The sequence below is a fragment of the Schistocerca gregaria genome, chromosome 6 (assembly GCF_023897955.1).
Source record: "Schistocerca gregaria isolate iqSchGreg1 chromosome 6, iqSchGreg1.2, whole genome shotgun sequence".
Classification (NCBI taxonomy): domain Eukaryota; kingdom Metazoa; phylum Arthropoda; class Insecta; order Orthoptera; family Acrididae; genus Schistocerca; species Schistocerca gregaria.
Genome location: NC_064925.1, coordinates 214,001,973 through 214,024,072, shown reverse-complemented (window position 1 = coordinate 214,024,072; position 22,100 = coordinate 214,001,973). Strand labels below are relative to the sequence as shown.

General features: G+C 42.5%; 1 protein-coding gene across 1 annotated transcript in view; it reads right to left on the bottom strand.

Moving 5' to 3' along the window:
• The window catches only part of LOC126278480 (slit homolog 1 protein-like), a 187,769-nt gene extending 167,957 nt beyond the window's left edge, over positions 1–19,812 (bottom strand). Inside the window, exon 1 of the mRNA XM_049978631.1 lies at positions 19,780–19,812. Within this exon, the coding sequence (XP_049834588.1) occupies positions 19,780–19,788 (9 nt within the window). The 5' untranslated portion in view covers positions 19,789–19,812. The remainder of the gene's footprint in view (positions 1–19,779) is intronic.
• Positions 19,813–22,100: the final 2,288 nt, after the last annotated feature.

Sequence of the window (22,100 nt, the reverse complement as noted above, 5' to 3'; positions counted from 1 at the left end):
GGCGTAATAAAGACCAGGTCCTGGCAAATCTTAATGAAAAGATAGAACCAGTGAAAACAGACATACGAGCTGACCTTGATAACACTGTAGAATCTATCAAAATCGATATAATTTCACTCAAGTCAGGTATAAATTCCGTAAAAACAGACAAATTCAGTAAAAACAGACGTGCGAACAGATAGAAATGACCTAAATACACCGTTAAACGCGGTACAGACCGAACTAAAAGCAGACATAGCAGCTGATTTAAACACCCAGTTGGGTATTGCACAAAACCAAATCAGTAGTCAGATCAAGGCCATGAGTTTAGAAATTGACACACAAGTAGAGTTGAATATAGAGGACATATCCAAACGGACATATCCAAAATCGACGCAGCAAAGGGAGAGGTAAATTCGAAAGTGATGGAATTCCATCAACAAGCTGCGACATTAAAAGAAGATTATAATGCCAGCTCTGATGAGGTAAATGGAGTTAAAAACGGAGTAGGCATGATCGAAAATGTTGTCGATGCTTTCTCCAAACAGCCTGAGAGTCTAAATATAGATGATCAGGTAAAGAAAACTGTCAAGGGACAAGCCGAAGCATTGTCCAACCGCTACTAGGAGTGGATTAAAAACAGACGATTCATAGAATAGGTCAAGAACGAAGTCAAGGAAACTGTCAAAAAAGTAACCTTTGAAATACTGGCAGCCCCTGGATAAACAGGAGACACGGTCATGTCAGAATTAGGCCAGATAAGACGAACGTTAGCTCAGGATTTACCTGAATGGCGTCAACAGATAGTTGAAGTTCGAACGCTCAAGTGTCAGGTTGAAAATTCCCTACATCACGCGTCAGGAGAGTGGAATAATTCACCCCCACGTGATGAACAACAGCAGATACAAAACAGTTCACCTCTTGATAACGCTCTAACCCACAGGTCTATAGAAACACAATTCAATCAGAGTACCAGCCCACCAACTTTTGTCAGTTTGATGCAGTAGGAAAGCGTGATCAAGCATCGTGTTTTTCCGACTTTTCACCCACAGAAAAGAAATTCATCCTATAGTATTCCTTCAAAATTGTTCAGGAATTTTCCGAATAGCTGGAGTGCCCGCCAGCGAATTCAATTCGTTATTGGATTTATCGTAGGGGACGCTGCCTTATGGGGAACCGAAATGGTAGACTCTTGTAAAAGTTACAAGGAGATCCAACAGATGTTTCTAGCTAAATTCTGGAGGTCTGGTGTGAAGCAGCGCCCGAGAAAAGAGGTTTACAACGCCGAAGTGTTTAACATCCAGCACGGTAGCCTGAGGAGATATTTCGAGAAATATTTAGCGAAAATTAAGTTCTGAGATTCGTCGATCACAGCCAAAGACGTCATTATGATCCTAAAACAAAGCTACTGATTGCAATCAGAGAGAACTTAGTAAACGTCTCTTAGGAAGACACTGACACATTGCTATCAGTGTTAGACTCCTTAGATCTGATTTACGAGGACGCTAGAGTTAATGTTGGCAACGCCTACTTCAGTGCAGGCAGCCAGCACAAAGTAGAGTACGCAAGCAGCAATGGTAGCCGAGTGAGAGCGCGCCACAGCGACAGCCAGTACCATCTCCACAACGCTTTCAAAAATAAACAGCACGTACTCCAACAGTAAATACAAAACTAAGAACAGTAACAGGCAGAGATACAATCCAATATATCATTCTGTGGGGCGGCGAAGAAGTTGTCGAATGAGTTGTTTGAATGTTCATTTCACGTAACAGACTATTGCCGATGCAACATATGTGGGGTGGCGAAGAAGTCGTTGTTTAATGTTGAATGAAAGTTGAACATTGCCACCTTAAATCACGCGAGCCTGGCAACTAATTTGGTGGCCAGTCAGAAAGCGAAGGGAAACTTACTGACCTTAGTTCCCAGTCTGCACGGCCACATTCCTGTACAGCCCAGCTAAACGAAAAATATCCATAGTTCTTCACGGGATTAGGGCTGCTTCAATAAAATTTAAAGTTCCAAACAAGATTTTATTATCTTAAAGGCTCACACAAATTACTCGAAACTTCTGAAAATGCTAAAGACATTAAATATTGTTAATTCAGCCAATCGTTTAATAGTTCAGAGGCGACTTCTACAGCAAGTTCCTCCCGAATAGTTCATTACTCTAACTAACGGTGCTCTATTAATAGTTCGCAATAATGTTAAAAAAAAAGATTAATGCTCGCCTTAAAAGTGGAGTTAGTCACCACTTGCCACGCGGAATTATACTTCACATGGACGGCACAATAACAGTTTGTTACCGAAGTCTAAACGATCCAGGACGGTGTACAGTCCTCGCAATTTTCAATGTCCGTTTACATTGCTAAGTACGCGCATGTCACAGCCCGCTATGACGTCACCCGAGGCGAGGCGCGATCGGACGTTAAGCTCGCGTGGACTAGGCGTTGGTCTAATGCGGAGTGAGCTTACTACTGCCTCTGCCGCTCTTTTTATATAGCTCCGGCGCGTACCGCCAAGAGAGCATCTGTTCTTTCCGTTCCTATGCAGATGCCTGCAGCCTCCAAATGATCGCTATCTCAGGCACATAATCTTAAATATCACATTTAATAATAGCTTTACAAACTTCTCAATTTTTGTATACATACATCTGAGCAGTACAGAAGCACGTAGAAAATCTCAGCCCGCTAAAATTAAAACTTTACTCTCTAGAATTTTTACAATGGAACTAACGGTAGATTGTTACCTCTGAACCATAGCTTTATCAAGACTTGTATCAGCTGTTAATTATGCTACAAGACTAAAACTTGGTGTAGCTTTGTTAATTGTCCTATCTGATCATTGGTCTTAAAGAATTTGTTTTATCATTAAAATTTAAAGTACTTAATCTATAATGCTTATGTACATTTTACTCACAAAAGTAGTTTTTACTAAATTACTAAAAAACTAGAAGAGGTAACTGATTGTGGTATTTCCATTATTATTATTAGGGTGAACTGAAGCATCCTACCAATTTTCAATATTGTAGCTCTATTATTTCGCGCCTCTGATTTTTCCGAAAAACGCGGATTCTGGAGTCAATTTTAGTTTTATGGTTTTGGAAACCAGCACCACTCATTAATGACTTCTTACTGCACCTTCTCACCAAATTTTGGCTTCCTAGCGTCATTATTTAGCGCCTCCTATTTTTCTTTCAAAACGTGAATTTTACGTAAACTACTAATTTTATAACATTAAGATTTGTTACCTGAAACATTATTACATAGAACTATACTTTAACAAAGTTTTACACACAAATCTTAATTTTTACTTTTATGTTAAATGTGGTGCAATACTATATGCAGGCGCGTTACGATGACGTGACGCTACTAGCAGTGAACTAGGGTAAGTCCCGTGCACTCGCTCGCCTCTGTATCTTATACATGATACAGCGCTTGCTTTGCTTCATCACCCCCTTTTTAATTTTCGTGAAAATCTATTTTTAAACAAAATTAAATTTCTAAAAGAACAAACAAGCGATGGATTACTTTAGTATACCTCTTTCAACTTAAGTTGCTTCTTCTTAGGAAATTCCTTATTACTACATACACAAAATAACCATACTCATATACACATAGAAAACCTAGTACAGAAGACATTCACAAATTATTTACATACATTTACATGGAAATATAAATTTTTCAATGGTTACAAAATAGTTATTTTTTTTTCTTTAAAATCAGTCTCTTCCTGAAAAAGAAAATACACACGACTTTTATCACTGCAACGCACTCACATTTTTCTTTTACTATAATACTCGGCACTGTGGTGGGTGTCCTATTGTAACACTCATTTAATTTCACTGATTGACAAAATTGTGGGAGGAAATTGTATTCACTGTGGTTTGCGTCTCTACTTCCAATCTCCCTACCGCTTGTTGTCAGTCATTCATACAGCCTGCATGTCCCTGAGAAACAGACAATACAGTCTAAGTTTCTGTTTTCAACTTATATCTAAGGTAGGACAAAGTACATTTTATAGTTTATATTCTGGCACTATTTTACTAATTGTGAAGTTGTCAGAAAGACATTTAGCACTAAGTCGTATCTGATACAATAGCTCCTACTTTCTTCTTTCATAAATAATCTTTTAGGTTCCTAAATAGTGAAAATTCTTTTAGCAAATTAATATATTAAGATCTTGCTTCAACTTAGAAAATTGAGTAACCTTTTAGTTTTAATGTACTCTGGCTTAATTATCGTATGGATTAGTTCATCAAAGAAGTCATTTGCTGACCAGCACTTTGCTTTATTGTATGAATTACTAAAGAAATTAGTTATTTTCAGTATACCGATTCCAAATTTCTGCATTTTCCAATATTTGTGTGTTTCTGTTGTCTGTTTAACTATTTATTTGCCTCAAGCAAGATTTAGCGTTTTTCACCATTTCACGAGACGTGAGGGAATTATTCTTTAATCCTACATCATTTACTTCAATTTACTTACTTCACTTCTTCACCTTATTCATTTTCTCCCTTTTCTTCCAGATTCAAAATACTTCATTTCTCCACTTCTTTCTCCCTTTTCCTTTTGCCAGCCTATTGACGTCCTGTTTCTATATATTTGGTGCGATCCTCACACCACTTCCACACATCTCCATTTATTTAATTCTAAAACGCCATTGCTTGCCTCTATGAGCATTACCTTCTTACGCTGTTTTCCTTCAGACAACCTTATTTCTAGCAACATACTACCTTCTGCATAATCTCATGGATTATTAATATTCATACCGTACTTCGTATACTGCAAAGTGTCTCTCTTAGTTGTAGTTTCTAACCCTTTACAATTACATGAAATATTTTAATTTATTTATTTTAGCCATGTTTGCCTCTTATTGGTACTCAGACTTTTGTTTTGCCATTCACTAGGTAGATCCTTACTAAGAATACTTAAAACCTAATAGCATATATACAACATGAAGACATATGTGATTCTTACCTGTTATGATAGACCAGAAGAAGGGAATGAAACTTGAAAAGGAAATAAAGTTTCACCCAGCTGGGACTGCACGGTACGCCAAACCGTGTATCCGCCAAAGAGTGGCAGACTCCCTACAGTAATTAATTACTGTTAATTTTAAATTCCTTTAGATCCACAATATTTCTTAGACCTAGTTCTCTCTTACTCTTTGGATATTCCAAACGATAGGCATTTGCATGAGGTTTACTTACTATTCTAAATGGTCCATGATATACATGCATAAACTTTTTAGTTTCTGCAGAAATTTTCTTTGATTTTTCTTTTGTTTTGACCAGCACTAGCTCACCAATTTTAAAACTAGTGGGGGAAGCCCTTGCATCATGTACTGGATAAGGCTTCTTAAAAAATACCTTCCCAGGCTTGATATTCAAATGGCATTCATAACCTTTAACTTCACCAGGTGCGTTTGAGAATACATTACTATGCTTAGTTAACACACTCTTTAACTCTGATCTTTGTTCGTCAGCAATTTGCTTTGTTGATTGTACCTTTTCCTCTATTTCCTTTAGGATGTGTCTCTCTTCAACCTTAGCACTTTCCTCATTCTCACTGAAAACCAAATTTTCCTGCAAGTATCCTTTATTCTTTATTACTCTAATAGGCAGTTCCCAAGTTTCATTACTACCGCCTATATGACTTCCTATAAAAGACTCTCTTATCACTTTAGAGTCAGGTAAAGTTAAAATTAAGTTGTTCTGATCAAAATTGATCTTTCCCTGGTACTTTGATAAGAAATCAGTACCAATCAACATATCAACACTTAAGCCTAGCACAATCAAACAAGGATGATCTATTACTACGTCATTTATACCAATGGGTATCAAAGCTTCGTGTTGAACTGGTCTAGAGACTTTTCCAGTAGCACCTATAATCTTTAAGCCACTTACTTTCATAACTGTTAACTTCTCTTTATTGGGTATGGTGTCAAAAAATGTTTGTGATAAAGCACTTGCTTCACTGCCACTGTCAAGCAGACAACGCACAGTGACTCCTGATATGTTTACTTTGATAACAGGGTGAGTTATTTTACATTGAACAGGTTGCTCACACACCTCGTCTAATAAATCTCGTTCTATGTTCTTCCAGCTAAAGTAATTCTGATCAGTTGCAATTACATTTACATTTACATCCTGGGGCTCATCATGCTCTATAATCTTAGCTGCTTTCTCTAATCTGTCCACTAACTTTAAATCGAAGCATCTGACGACTTTTTCTACTTTTGTTTGCTGCACATCAGCCAAACTATCCTCTACCTCTGAGCAACTGCGTCCCTGCGCAATATTGCTGTTCATAAGAATGTCGTCACCTTCAACCATTTGTGGCACGTTTACACAGCTACTAGATTCTTTCACCTCGTTACTATTTCTACCCCCTTCATTCATCATTTCCTCCTCTCTAAAGTTTTGCAGTACTGATTCTACTTCGGCTACTTCTACTTCAGCTTTTAGATTGCCATTTTCATCGAAGATGTAAGCTTTTACTTCATCATTATTCCCATCAGACTCAAACCCATTATCTATTTCTTCCCCATTATCTACCTTGAGTTCCTGTTCTTCCTTGACCCATTTTTCTAGTGTATCCAAAATACTATCCACTATTTTGTGAGAGTGGCTTAACACATCACTGGTATTATCTGTATTTATTTCGTCATCCATGTTGTCTGTCTGTGTATGTTGGCTGATTGTCTGTGTTTCCGTTACTGGCTGTGTTACTGTTACCGCCTGGTGAGCGCCAGTTTCCTCATAGACGGGATTTAGTTTCCCACACGCGGCCTGTTGTGTTCATCTGTGACACCACTAGATATAGTAGTTTCATGACTCCCTTCTTGTCTTAATGGCATAGTATTTACTTCTCCACTTTCGTCATAGTAGTTGTTACGAAAGCGTGGTGAGTATCTACCCCCTCTTCCTCTGCCACGGCTTTGGTTTCGATAGTTTGTTTTGGTGTGCCTAACTTCCATATTTCTAACGTTCACGTTTCCATTATTTTGTACGTGATTGTTAGAAGATTTGTTATTCTGCTGCACCTGCTCCTCAGCAGCAGCTACTCTTTCCACTCTTTCCAGATATTCAATAAATTTGTCTATATTATCTCTAGGGGCGGAAATGATCCTCTTCTGCCAGTACCACGGCAGCTTACCTTCTAAACCCATAATGATCATATCTGGCTTCATCTTTTCTGTCAAATGTGACAGTCTTGAAACCCACTTCCTAGCGAAATCCTTTACTGATTCACGCCCTGGGAAAAACTTCTTACCACTCCAGAATTCCCTTAACACATCATTTTGTTTGTTATGTGACCAGTATTCGTTGAGAAATGCAGACTTAAATTCAGATAAAGTTTTACATTTGATCATTACATCCGCTGACCATCGCAAAGCATCACCTGACAAATGACTTCTTATAAATGAAATTTTTTCTCTTTCTGACCAAGTGTTGGGGAGAACATCCTCAAAGTCATTCCAAAATTCAATAGGGTGAATGTACTTATCAGGATCAAAGCGCAAAAACTGTCGACACCCTAAAAAAGCGGCGTCAACTGAAGTCACATGCTGTACAGTAGAATGACTAGAATTAACAGAGGTTACTCTATTTTCTAGGTTAGCAATGTTAGTATTTAATTCCTCTACTTGTGACTCTACTGCTTCTATCCTGGCAGAACATCTTTGTTCCACTGCACCACGAATTTCGGTACAGGTTTCTTTTACTTTCTCAATGTTTTTCTGACAAGTATCTACTTTAATTTGTACCTCTTTAACTTTGTCAGAGCAAAGTTTGGACTCGTTGCTCAATCTTTCGGACAACCTCACTTCCAAAAGTTCATCTGCCTCTTGATAATTTTTTTGAATTTGATCTATTTCACATTTGAAAGTACTATGCATTTTAGTTAACTGTTGCCCTACTTTTACTTGAATGTCATGATGAATAGCATCTATCTTATAATTCAAACTATTCCATTTTGATTGCAGTTCTTCTTTTAGTTCTTTATTACTATCCTCAATTTTAGCCTCAATTTTATTTTGGTTTGATTCGAGTTTGGCAAACAGTATTTGCATCCAATCCGGAGCTTCTACCTTGATACTTTGTATCTCTTGACTTGACTGAGCTGGAGATATATTGAGCTCAGTTTCACTACCTGACAAAGTTAGCAACTCTACTGGCTCCCTTTTGACTTCTATTTCACTTATTGATTGCATCCCTGCACTCTCATTTAAATTAAAGTCATAATTTACTGGTGACAAATTACGTTCTAGTTCAATATTTGAGGGATTAATGGAACCATCCTCATTAAACTCAATTCCTGATCCTGAGGATTCTTGGTCAGAGACCGGTTCCCTTCTGAAATGTACACTACTTTCCATATCTTTTAGTTTGTTAGCAGCAGTTAATAAATATTTTAAAAGTCTTTGACTTAACTTAAATGCTTGATTTCGACGAATGATGTCGTCGCGGTGTACCAGCAATCGTGATGCGACGCGTCGCGACGTATTGAAGGCAGCAGCAGCAGCTGTAGCGTCGAGTACCGCCACAGGAATCGCCTATCGCAGATCAGCGCAGCTCCGCGATGACGCACCGTCTTCCTTTAGTCTCAGCGCCGTCGGCAGCCGCGATCCAGCATAGTCGCCTTCCTCACCATCGTCACTAACCAACGTACAGCGGTAGACACTTATTGTTTATACACTACACCCGCCTTTACTGGTAACACTGTTCCCACACTAGTTCAATTCAGTGTCCTGTTATTGCCTACCGAGTTCGTTAATTTATACCAATCGCTTTCACACATCGAGCACTTTTATTTGCTTTTAATTCAGTTTTCCCGGCCGATGCACCATATGTGGGGCGGCGAAGAAGTTGTCGAATGAGTTGTTTGAATGTTCATTTCACGTAACAGACTATTGCCGATGCAACATATGTGGGGCGGCGAAGAAGTCGTTGTTTAATGTTGAATGAAAGTTGAACATTGCCACCTTAAATCACGCGAGCCTGGCAACTAATTTGGTGGCCAGTCAGAAAGCGAAGGGAAACTTACTGACCTTAGTTCCCAGTCTGCACGGCCACATTCCTGTACAGCCCAGCTAAACGAAAAATATCCATAGTTCTTCACGGGATTAGGGCTGCTTCAATAAAATTTAAAGTTCCAAACAAGATTTTATTATCTTAAAGGCTCACACAAATTACTCGAAACTTCTGAAAATGCTAAAGACATTAAATATTGTTAATTCAGCCAATCGTTTAATAGTTCAGAGGCGACTTCTACAGCAAGTTCCTCCCGAATAGTTCATTACTCTAACTAACGGTGCTCTATTAATAGTTCGCAATAAGGTTAAAAAAAAAAGATTAATGCTCGCCTTAAAAGTGGAGTTAGTCACCACTTGCCACGCGGAATTATACTTCACACGGACGGCACAATAACAGTTTGTTACCGAAGTCTAAACGATCCAGGACGGTGTACAGTCCTCGCAATTTTCAATGTCCGTTTACATTGCTAAGTACGCGCATGTCACAGCCCGCTATGACGTCACCCGAGGCGAGGCGCGATCGGACGTTAAGCTCGCGTGGACTAGGCGTTGGTCTAATGCGGAGTGAGCTTACTACTGCCTCTGCCGCTCTTTTTATATAGCTCCGGCGCGTACCGCCAAGAGAGCATCTGTTCTTTCCGTTCCTATGCAGATGCCTGCAGCCTCCAAATGATCGCTATCTCAGGCACATAATCTTAAATATCACATTTAATAATAGCTTTACAAACTTCTCAATTTTTGTATACATACATCTGAGCAGTACAGAAGCACGTAGAAAATCTCAGCCCGCTAAAATTAAAACTTTACTCTCTAGAATTTTTACAATGGAACTAACGGTAGATTGTTACCTCTGAACCATAGCTTTATCAAGACTTGTATCAGCTGTTAATTATGCTACAAGACTAAAACTTGGTGTAGCTTTGTTAATTGTCCTATCTGATCATTGGTCTTAAAGAATTTGTTTTATCATTAAAATTTAAAGTACTTAATCTATAATGCTTATGTACATTTTACTCACAAAAGTAGTTTTTACTAAATTACTAAAAAACTAGAAGAGGTAACTGATTGTGGTATTTCCATTATTATTATTAGGGTGAACTGAAGCATCCTACCAATTTTCAATATTGTAGCTCTATTATTTCGCGCCTCTGATTTTTCCGAAAAACGCGGATTCTGGAGTCAATTTTAGTTTTATGGTTTTGGAAACCAGCACCACTCATTAATGACTTCTTACTGCACCTTCTCACCAAATTTTGGCTTCCTAGCGTCATTATTTAGCGCCTCCTATTTTTCTTTCAAAACGTGAATTTTACGTAAACTACTAATTTTATAACATTAAGATTTGTTACCTGAAACATTATTACATAGAACTATACTTTAACAAAGTTTTACACACAAATCTTAATTTTTACTTTTATGTTAAATGTGGTGCAATACTATATGCAGGCGCGTTACGATGACGTGACGCTACTAGCAGTGAACTAGGGTAAGTCCCGTGCACTCGCTCGCCTCTGTATCTTATACATGATACAGCGCTTGCTTTGCTTCAATTCGTCACCACAGCAGTACGGAAACGCACATTATAACACATAGTCCCAGCAATACGGAAATACACAGTCGGCCAACGGCAATTATCAAAACAATCAGTCTTACAATTCAAATCGTCATTGGAAAGGAAATAAATGGCATAATCAAGGTGGAGGCCAACATACATCTTACAGTAACGGTTACACTCCACACAAGCCACAGCAAAACAACTTCACGCAACAAGCGGATGGACCTTCGTGAAGTCTGAACCCTAAACGCCAGCATAATATGCATATTTATTATGCACCAGCGAATACATCAGAACAACAAGACCCATTTCCAACCGACTTCGTGCCACAAAACCAACACCACTTTGAGAAACATGAACCAGCAGGAAAGTAAACACCGATCGGAAAATTAAATGCAGCACCTTCGAGCCTCCTAAAGGATGCTGCAGGTTTTAATATGGGCACCATGTCTATTAGTCCACACAAAATTAATGCAATCAGCTATGACAAAGACTACTCAAGAGGATGTCGTTATCAGGAGAAAGAAAACTGGTGTTCTACGGATCGGAGCGTGGAATGTCAGATCCCTTAATCGGGCAGGTAGGTTAGAAGATTTAAAAAGGGAAATGGATAGGTTAAAGTTAGTTATAGTGGGAATTTGTGAAGTTCAGTGGCAGGAGGAACAAGACTTTTGGTCAGGTGACTACAGGGCTACAAACACAAAATCAAATAGGGGTAATGCAGGAGTAGGTTTAATAATGAATAGGAAAATAGGAATGCGGGTAAGCATTCAAATTTCACATCACAGCAGTGGCGTGCGTTCCTTGCTCGCCATGGTATCAAACAAATTTTGATATCCCGATTCCGGTCCCAATCGAATCAGACAGAGAGAATATTCAAAGAATTTAACAGGTTTATAAAAACGTACATTCTGAATAAGCAATCTAAGTGGATAGACTTCGTACACATTTCGAAGGTATCGTACACCACCTTCCCCATCTGTCTACCGGATTCAAGCCTCATATGTTAATGTCCAGATCAAAAGAAAGCAATGAGTGGACAGACCCTCTTCCAAAGTATTTTGTCATCAGTCCACTGACTGGTTTGATGCGGCCCGCCACGAATTCCTTTCCTGTGCTAACCTCTTCATCTCAGAGTAGCACTTGCAACCTACGTCCTCTCTGTCTTCCTCTACAGTTTTTGCCCTCTACAGCTCCCTCTAGTACCATGGAAGTCATTCCCTCATGTCTTAGCACATGTCCTATCATCCTGTCCCTTCTCCTTATCAGTGCTTTCCACATATTCCTTTCCTCTTCGATTCTGCGCAGAACCTCCTCATTCCTTACCTTATCAGTGCACCTAATTTTCAACATTCGTCTATAGCACCACATCTCAAATGCTTCGATTCTCTTGTGTTCCGGTTTTCCCACAGTCCATGTTTCACTACCATACAGTGCTGTACTCCAGACGTACGTCCTCAGAAATTCTTCCCCAAATTAAGGCCGGCATTTGATATTTGTAGACTTCTCTTGGCCAGAAATGCCTTTTTTGCCATAGCGAGTGTGCTTTTGATGTCTTCCTTGCTCCGTCCGTCATTGGTTATTTTACTGCCTAGGTAGCAGAATTCCTTAACTTCATTGACTTCGTGACCATCAATCCCGATGTTAAGTTTCTCGCTGTTCTCATTTCTACTACTTCTCATTACCTTCGTCTTTCTCCGATTTACTCTCAAACCACACTGTGTACTCATTAGACCATTCCGTTCAGCAGATCATTTAATTCTTCTTCACTTTCACTCAGGATAGCAATGTCATCAGCGAATCGTATCATTGATATCCTTTCACCTTGTATTTTAATTCCGCTCCTGAACCTTTCTTTTATTTCCATCATTGCTTCCTCCATGTATAGATTGAAGAGTAGGGGCGAAAGGCTACAGCCTTGTCTTACTCCCTTCTTAATACGAACACTTCGTTCTTGATCGTCCACTCTTATTATTCCCTCTTGGTTGTTGTACATATTGTATATGACCCGTCTCTCCCTATACCTTACCTCTACTTTTTTCAGTATCTCGAACAGCTTGCACCATTTTATGTTGTCGAACTCTTTTTCCAGGTCGACAAATCCTATGAACGTGTCTTGATTTTTCTTTAGCCTTGCTTCCATTATTAGCTGTAACGTTAGAATTGCCTCTCCCGTGCCTTTCCTTTTCCTAAAGCCAAACTGATCGTCACCTAGCGCATTCTCAACTTTCTTTTCCATTCTTCTGTATATTATTCTCGTAAGCAGCTTCGATGCATGAGCTGTTAAGCTGATTGTGCGATAATTCCAGAGTTACAAGACAATAAATCGGACCTAACGCAAAATTCAGGCAAACTTCAATATCATTGACAACGTATTCCTTTTAGGAATCTGTTTTCAAGGAAGCTTTAGATTAGATTAGCTATTAATGTAATAGAGATAATGGTTTTAATTTGGACAAAGCATGGAATCTAGCTCTTGGGCTCATTAAACTGCAGAAAAGTCGTCATGGTGTCACCGCATCCGGTCATACATCGATAAGCGACTTGAATGTCTGTACGCCTTCGCCACAGGTGGTGCATGTGTAAGCGTATTTCTTTGCCGCCGACCGGCATCTGTGCCTGGCATGCGCAGTACCGCCGCGGTGGAGCATATAAGGCCGCGCTTGGCATCTTGAGTTTTAGTACATTTGTTCTTTACTACTAAGACACTTGTACAGTCGAATCAACTCAAGGAAATCCCTGAGACCTGGCAGCGTTTTTTGACAGCGTACAACTGCGAAGGGAAACGGCTGTAGGGGAAAACAATAACCATCTATAGAGTTACGAAGAGGCGTTGCCAAAGAGATGTTCACAAAATCACGTAGTATACTTGCATTTGGCATTACGATTAACGGGTCATAACGGTAGTCTCTTAAATACTGTGAAGTAGATTCTCCATCTTTTTCTCATGGACAGCTTCGTCGCTTGCTCACCTAAAAATGTGTTCGTTGTAGCTCCTGGACTGGTAACTATAAATATTGTTTGTAATAAAGTTCTGTATAATATATTGCAAAGAATTTGCATTTTGCATACTAAGTTTCTTAATTTGTCCAAAATGCGTAAAATGATGAACCAAAACGTTATGACCACCAGCTTAATAGCTTGTTTGTCCGTCTTTGGAACGAAGTAGATCACTGATCCTGAGTATAAGGGACCTGACAGTTTGTTGGTAGATTTTCGGTGATATGTGGCATTAGATGTCTAAGCACATGTCTGTAATTCGCCTGCTGATCTGTGTACGGGGTGATGGCGCCCGACAGCGTCCCAGGCGTGTCCCATAGGATTTATATCAGATATCAACATCAGGTCACCATAACGCCCCTCAAACCCCGGTAGCACAGCTCTGGCTCTTGTACACGGACAATTAAACTGCTGACAGGTGATATCGCCGTCGAGGAAGACATGAAGCATGAAGGGATACAGTTGATCCATAGCTCAAATGGTGTCTTCAATTACTACCACAGATTCCATCAAAGCACAGGTGCTGTTCCCCATAGTCTAATACTGCTTCCACCAGCCTGCGCCCATGGCGCGGTGCATTTTTGGAGTCACCGTTCGCCTCGACGTCAGCGTTTTTGAAGACGACCATGGACCTGGTGTAGCAAGAAACATGAGTCATCCGAACAACCGTGGTCGAATCCCGACGGTCCTGTGCCCACTGCTGTCGTAATTGTGGACGTCATTGGGTGAACATGGGAACATGATGGGGTCGTCTGCTGCTGAGTTCCATGTCCAACAATGTACGATGTGCTCCGAAACACTCGTGAGTGCCCCGAGATACCAGAGATCACCATGTAAGCTACTTTGCAGAGCAGATAAGCCCCAGAACTCAACGTTCTGTGAAGATTTGTGGACGACCAACCATTTAGCGCCTAGTTATAGTTTCACTGCCGTCATGACCATTTCCAAAAATGCTCACGATAATAGCGCGTGAACAATGGACCAGCATAGCCGTTTTCTAGATACTCGATTACAGGCGCCTTTCTCAAAGTTGCTTATCTCAATGGATTTCTCCATTTGCAGCCCATATCTTCGCTTGGATGACCCCCGTCCATGTCTGCTGCGCTTACATGCTTTAGTTAGTGTGTGACGTGCTCACAATCCACCAGGCGGCATCCAACGTCGCGTTGGGTAGTGGTCATAATGTTCTGGCTTACAAGTATACTTCGTACGAGTTTCATAACTTCAAAGGTGTTTCCGGGAAAACATGGAAATGTATTTTTTTAGATATTACACAGCAAAAATGGTTCATTTTCTTCGTTTCCGTAGAAAATTGTCAAAATTAATGCCTGCGCGATACTTGGTTTATCACCTAGTTATTTAATAAATTGGTCTAAAAATGTTGATAATGTGGTTGGTGCAAGGTAGCAGATGCGGATTAATGAGGATTAGAATTGAATGGTCGCAATGTTTCCGGGCCAATGTGACAGAGCGCCTTCGTGCAGATTATGGCTTGGGAGACTACAGTATGGGGATAAAAAGATTCGGGGATCGGAGGTGTTAGCACTGAGCTCTGAAAAGGCGCTTTAATTTTGGTTTTAAGAAGATCGTGTGGTGTTGGAAAGCAGTAACTGACGATTGGGTAGAATGATTGTACAATTTCCGGATTTTCTATGTGAACCTTGACCTACTTCGAAAACCTTAATTCCGCGTGGTGGACTGAACAAATTTTGACCTAGAATTAATAGTCAGTGAGCAGCTTGGAGACTGCTAGTGGAAGATTCAAACCACAGCCAATCCGTATGCATTTTTCCGTTAACAGCGTGAAATGGATACCGTAAGCTGGCTACTCGTCGATAGTGCTTGTGTGTGAATGTTGTATTCAAAACTACAAACTACATAGGACCACCACAGAGCGCCTTCGTGCAGATTATGGCTTGGGAGACTACAGTATGGGGATAAAAAGATTCGGGGATCGGAGGTGTTAGCACTGAGCTCTGAAAAGGCGCTTTAATTTTGGTTTTAAGAAGATCGTGTGGTGTTGGAAAGCAGTAACTGACGATTGGATAGAATGATTGTACAATTTCCGGATTTTCTATGTGAACCTTGACCTACTTCGAAAACCTTAATTCCGCGTGGTGGACTGAACAAATTTTGACCTAGAATTAATAGTCAGTGAGCAGCTTGGAGACTGCTAGTGGAAGATTCAAACCACAGCCAATCCGTATGCATTTTTCCGTTAACAGCGTGAAATGGATACCGTAAGCTGGCTACTCGTCGATAGTGCTTGTGTGTGAATGTTGTATTCAAAACTACAAACTACATAGGACCACCACAGAGCGCCTTCGTGCAGATTATGGCTTGGGAGACTACAGTATGGGGATAAAAAGATTCGGGGATCGGAGGTGTTAGCACTGAGCTCTGAAAAGGCGCTTTAATTTTGGTTTTAAGAAGATCGTGTGGTGTTGGAAAGCAGTAACTGACGATTGGATAGAATGATTGTACAATTTCCGGATTTTCTATGTGAACCTTGACCTACTTCGAAAACCTTAATTCCGCGTGGTGGACTGAACAAATTTTGACCTAGAATTAATAGTCAGTGAGCAGCTTGGAGACTGCTAGTGGAAGATTCAAACCACAGCCAATCCGTATGCATTTTTCCGTTAACAGCGTGAAATGGATACCGTAAGCTGGCTACTCGTCGATAGTGCTTGTGTGTGAATGTTGTATTCAAAACTACAAACTACATAGGACCACCACAGAGCACCTTCGTGCAGATTATGGCTTGGGAGACTACAGTATGGGGATAAAAAGATTCGGGGATCGGAGGTGTTAGCACTGAGCTCTGAAAAGGCGCTTTAATTTTGGTTTTAAGAAGATCGTGTGGTGTTGGAAAGCAGTAACTGACGATTGGATAGAATGATTGTACAATTTCCGGATTTTCTATGTGAACCTTGACCTACTTCGAAAACCTTAATTCCGCGTGGTGGACTGAACAAATTTTGACCTAGAATTAATAGTCAGTGAGCAGCTTGGAGACTGCTAGTGGAAGATTCAAACCACAGCCAATCCGTATGTATTTTTCCGTTAACAGCGTGAAATGGATACCGTAAGCTGGCTACTCGTCGATAGTGCTTGTGTGTGAATGTTGTATTCAAAACTACAAACTACATAGGACCACCACAGAGCGCCTTCGTGCAGATTATGGCTTGGGAGACTACAGTATGGGGATAAAAAGATTCGGGGATCGGAGGTGTTAGCACTGAGCTCTGAAAAGGCGCTTTAATTTTGGTTTTAAGAAGATCGTGTGGTGTTGGAAAGCAGTAACTGACGATTGGATAGAATGATTGTACAATTTCCGGATTTTCTATGTGAACCTTGACCTACTTCGAAAACCTTAATTCCGCGTGGTGGACTGAACAAATTTTGACCTAGAATTAATAGTCAGTGAGCAGCTTGGAGACTGCTAGTGGAAGATTCAAACCACAGCCAATCCGTATGTATTTTTCCGTTAACAGCGTGAAATGGATACCGTAAGCTGGCTACTCGTCGATAGTGCTTGTGTGTGAATGTTGTATTCAAAACTACAAACTACACGGTCCAGTCCCATCAATAGGACCACCTCATAGATGTGCAGTTACGACTCACAGACAACAGGTGACAGCACGAGTGCTGGAGGGTATATAAAGCGTGCCGATGGGACTCTGAAAACAGTGCAGTTATTGTCGTAACACAGAAACGGAGCGCTTTATCTTACGTCCAAGTGGGCATGATCATTGGGTTTCGGGTCAAGCGGGCCAAGGGTTGAAGTATTTCCAAAACGGCTAAGTTCGTAAACTGTCTGCGTGCCGCATGGCAACACGGTGGTATCCAAAACCGGCACCATGGCAACTGTGATGCACCCCGGTCCATAGAAGGCAGGGTGAACGACGGCTGCGGGGATATGTAAGGGTGAATAGAAGTAGAACTATTGAGCAACTGTCCAGATTTTAGGTGAACCAGTGGGCTACGAGCTTTGTCTTCTCAACGACCATTCAGCGAACTTTACTGTGTATGGGCCTCTGCAGCAGGCGCCTGGTTCGTGCACCCATGCTGACGGCTTGTCATAGACGATTAAAGGTGGGATTGGCAGGCCAATACCTCAACTGTACATTCACCGAGTGGTGACAAGTAGCCTTTTCAAATGAATCACGTTTTATGCTCCAACGAACAGGTGGCCATTGGCTTATACGGCGTGAAACGTCTGAAAGCAGAGGACCCAGGCCGGAGGTGTGAGCGTTATGGTCTGGGAGATGTTTTCACGGCACTCCTCATTTTGGAACGTACAGTGGATCAACACAAATACGAATCTGTCCTCGTGGACCGTTTCCACAATTGCTGCAGTTTGCTTTCTCCTCAGCAAAATGGCATCTACCAGCAGCACAATGCAACGTCTCTTTCAGCTCGCAGTGTAAGTGCGTGATTCAAAGATCAGCAGGACGAGTTTACCGTACTTCCCTTGCTACCCTCCTCACCGGATTTAAATACACTGCCGGAAAAAAGATAAGTACACTGGTAAAGATGACGTCGATTTTGATCCGATGACGGCGTATGGCACCTGCATGATAGATGTACTGATAACGGTTACAACGCTGTTCTCCAGCAGATAGACACATTGCCACCAGACCGCCATTTGATCTAACTTTTAAAAGCGAATGCTCCCAGCTCAGTGTGGTGCAGAAGTGTGAAGCAAGCAGACAAACGTTCCACAGAGCGGCACTCGTGCTTCCTATACTCAACTGAGCGAGTTTGAAAGGGGTCAAGCTGTGGTCTTCCGGTCCTTCTGAACGCGCTACGTCGGTTGTGCCGCGATGCTGGTCTCGGTTGTCAGGTGAACGTACTCGCACCCGTAGACGAGATTCTAGATATCCATGCAGCACACGTGCCCCCCCCCCCCCCTCCCAGGATCTAAGTGTTGTAAGGGCAGCAATGGCAGATCGTGCAGCTACACCAGCATAGATAAGGGGGCTTGAGAGCCCCACTGTTGTTAATCGGTTGTTAACATTTGGACTACGGGCACACACACTTGTAGACTGCATACACCACAGCCTCGATGTGCACGGTAATAGTGGTTCCGTCAGAGGATCACTTGGAAGGTGAAATGGCGCGCCGAGGTCTTCAGCTGTGGAAGCAGATTCTGCCTGCAATCAAGTGAGGGTCGTTTGCGAGTACAACATGGACCTGGTGGGCACTGACTCGTAGAGTTCATTCGTCCGACACACGCTGGCCCCACTCCAAGCCTTCTGCTCTGGGATGCGATAAACGAAAACTCTCGTTCAACCATGGTGTTCTGGAGGGGATGCTAACGGGCGCTCGGTACATTCTTCGACCTGTTCTTTTGCTGTTTCTACAAAAGGAACATGTGTTTCTCCAAGAGCATAACGCTTGCCCCCACTCTACCCATTGAACTCAACATGCTCTGCAAGGGAGAGGGCGTGGACTGATGTCAGCGAGAAAAAGCTTCGTAGAGGTTTCAAATTAAATTGTTGCTAGTCATTAAGTGCTCTTGTTCTCAAACACTGGATGTATAAAGTCTGGGTACTGGCTCGTCGTGGCCTACACTTCTTTTTCATACCCACCCTTACCTCTTTGAGACGTAGCTAGTTCTTACCTCCCTCCCCCCCTCCCCCTCCCATAGCGATTCTTTCCAGACAATAACTGATATGTCTGACAGGTTTGGCTGAAATCGATCCATTGGTTTCGGAGGGGATGTGACACATACAATTTTGCAATCTGTATGAATATCTCTTTCCTTTTTTCTTTTTATTTCTTCGTGATATGATTTTGATGAGGTAAAGCTTACACGATGCCCCAAACTATGTTGAAGTTAACTGCGGAAACAGCACGAAAATTTGTCTAGTTGTCTGGAGGTCAGCGTGTTCAAAGATAAACGCAGACACGACGGTTTTACTGCTTTATTATCAGTACAGATGTAAAAGTTTGGAGTTGCCACTGCTGGAAGGAATTCTGCAGTAGATGTGAAGCACGGCTGTCGAATACTGCAAAATCGTCCCTGAATCTAAGCAAAGACGCTTGCAAATTGGTAGGGCACTTCTGGCCAGCAATGTACAAAATGAGTACGATCAGAATACGGTAATGTGGAAGCAGCAAGTACAGTGATTATCGTGGTACGGCGCAAAGTAGTGGCCATAATCGGTAGACGATAAGCTGATGTTTCACCCACTACGTACCTTCGGCATGTCGCGTGCGCGTTGTTGACTAGCTGATGGGTCGCTGCAGGCTCTGTACGGAAAGGCTACGGCCTGGACACGGCCTAGCTGCGGCTCATATCGCTTGAGATAAGGGAGACAGGCCGACGTCACACTTTGCTGACCTCCTGCACTACATGAGTCAGTGTTTGGCGCCTTTTAGAGGCAGGTCGGAACCCGAGACTCTCGATTTAGCGCACCTCCCTAGGTTTGTAACACCTCTTTATGACGATTGGATGTGGTATGGAGGCTTTGTGGCCATGTGACACGGCGAAGAGAGTATACAGGGTAAAGCGAAATTCGCGCACTCAGGCTTCTCAGCGCGACTCCACCCATGCCAGCGGTAAAAAAATGTCTGCCACAAAATTTCGTTCGGCGAGTACATCTGGCACAAAAACGATTAAAGAGTGACAATCTGACAACACTGTAACCACATGTATAGTAACTACCTCTGCTACCTCGTATTAGTTGTACATTTCAGTTGGCGTTTCGTGTCCCGGTCGGGGCACACATTTTCAGTCTGCTTTCGACCGGTGAGCGGCGCGGACGTCTTGTTTACGTCCCGTCCGCAGAGTCGCGAGCGCGCGTAGTTTGTTTACTTCCTCGCCGCAGCTAATACTCGCGTCCGTTAACACTGAGTCGCCATGGCTCATTCGTACAGAAAAGCTACCATCAAGATCACCTTCCAGCCCGACTACGCACGACCACGAGCCTTTGAAGTCGAACGATTCATCCGTGACGAAGTTCAAATACCAACACAGCACATCATCGGTATCCACCTATCCATCACAAGTAGCGTCGTTTACGTCAAGATGGTCGATGACATGTCACGCAGTTGTGAACAGATGCGCGAACACTCAAGTTCAAACACTCCGATGGTCACATTGGAGACGTTACTGTTGACCATGCTGGACTAGGATTACGCACACTAAGAGTCTTCGAACTCCCTTTCGACGTACCACCGGACGTCGTTACCTCAGCTTTCCGCCCTTATGGGACGGTAATTAGCCACGTGGCCGAAAAATGGAACACCTTCGAGACGTGCCACGTCCTCAACGGCGTCCGACAAGTGAAAATTGAATTAAAGAAACATGTGCCATCCTACTTAGTCATAGGTGGCTGTCGAGCAATAGTAATGACAACCTCGTACTCGTTCTGGTTGCGGCCAGGAGGGTCATGTGCGCTCGGCGTGTATTCAACGTCGGGTTACACAACTTCCATTGCATGACACGACGCCACCTCCTACCTCCTACTCTCACGGCCCTCCCCCTCAATTACGCAGAGGTGACACGATCGACTGTCATGACAGACGACAACCCCCCAGGAAGACAGGAAGCGTTAGAATGCGCCCCTGTCGCCGGTCCAGGATTGACCAACACCATTACGGTGTCTGCAGAGGTTGCAGAACTCAGCCCATCGACTCCACATGAAGATTCGGACAAGAGAAAGGAACTCGACGCTAGGGTTGTACCGACCTCAGCCTTTCTACCTGAGGCAGATGCTATACGGGAGCCACAAGCTCTTTCGGACACAGAAACCCACGTCCGCAAACAAAGGTCACCGAGAAAACATAAAAAGCGAATTCGCACACCCTCAGACGATTGCCTCCAGCGGATGTCTTCTCCAGTTGTCGACAGGACGGCCGACGAAACGACGAGGAAAATGGATGACACGAGATCGCCCTCACCTGTCACTTTGTCTGATTTTGACAAACCCGATTCCGCTCTCTCGGGCAAACTGATGGCCAGCACATTACCCGCCGTTGGTACACAACCGGAAACAACTGCGGATTCACCCTTAGTCACTCAGCCCACAAGCGTTCTACCGCAGCCACCGTTAACTTACGGACCTTGGGCGGATGATATTGAAGACGATTCTACGGCCGCTGTGGTGGATGAGGAGAGGGGCCTCTCCTCCCACAACTCGGCCCCTCCCGAGTAGCAACAGATGACGGCGCGGGCGCGGCCAGCAGATCACAGGCCCCACCTTTTACGGCGACACTGACGGCGGCCCCCACCGCAGGAGATGATCTACAGACCTATCGCTTAACGACCATCAACATTAACACCATTCGGACACGTACGAAGTTGTCGCTGCTCCAAGACATGCTCAATGCAGCAGACGTTGACATTGTCTTTCTCCAAGAAGTCTTCGTCGCCGATTTCCCGGATATTTATTGTTATACGGCTCATGTGTCCCACGCCTCGCCAGCTAACAGTGGAGTCGCAATTCTCCTCAGAGAGGGCCTCGAGGCGGACGAAGACGGATATCTCCCCGACGCTAGAGGAATGGCCGTAACGGTG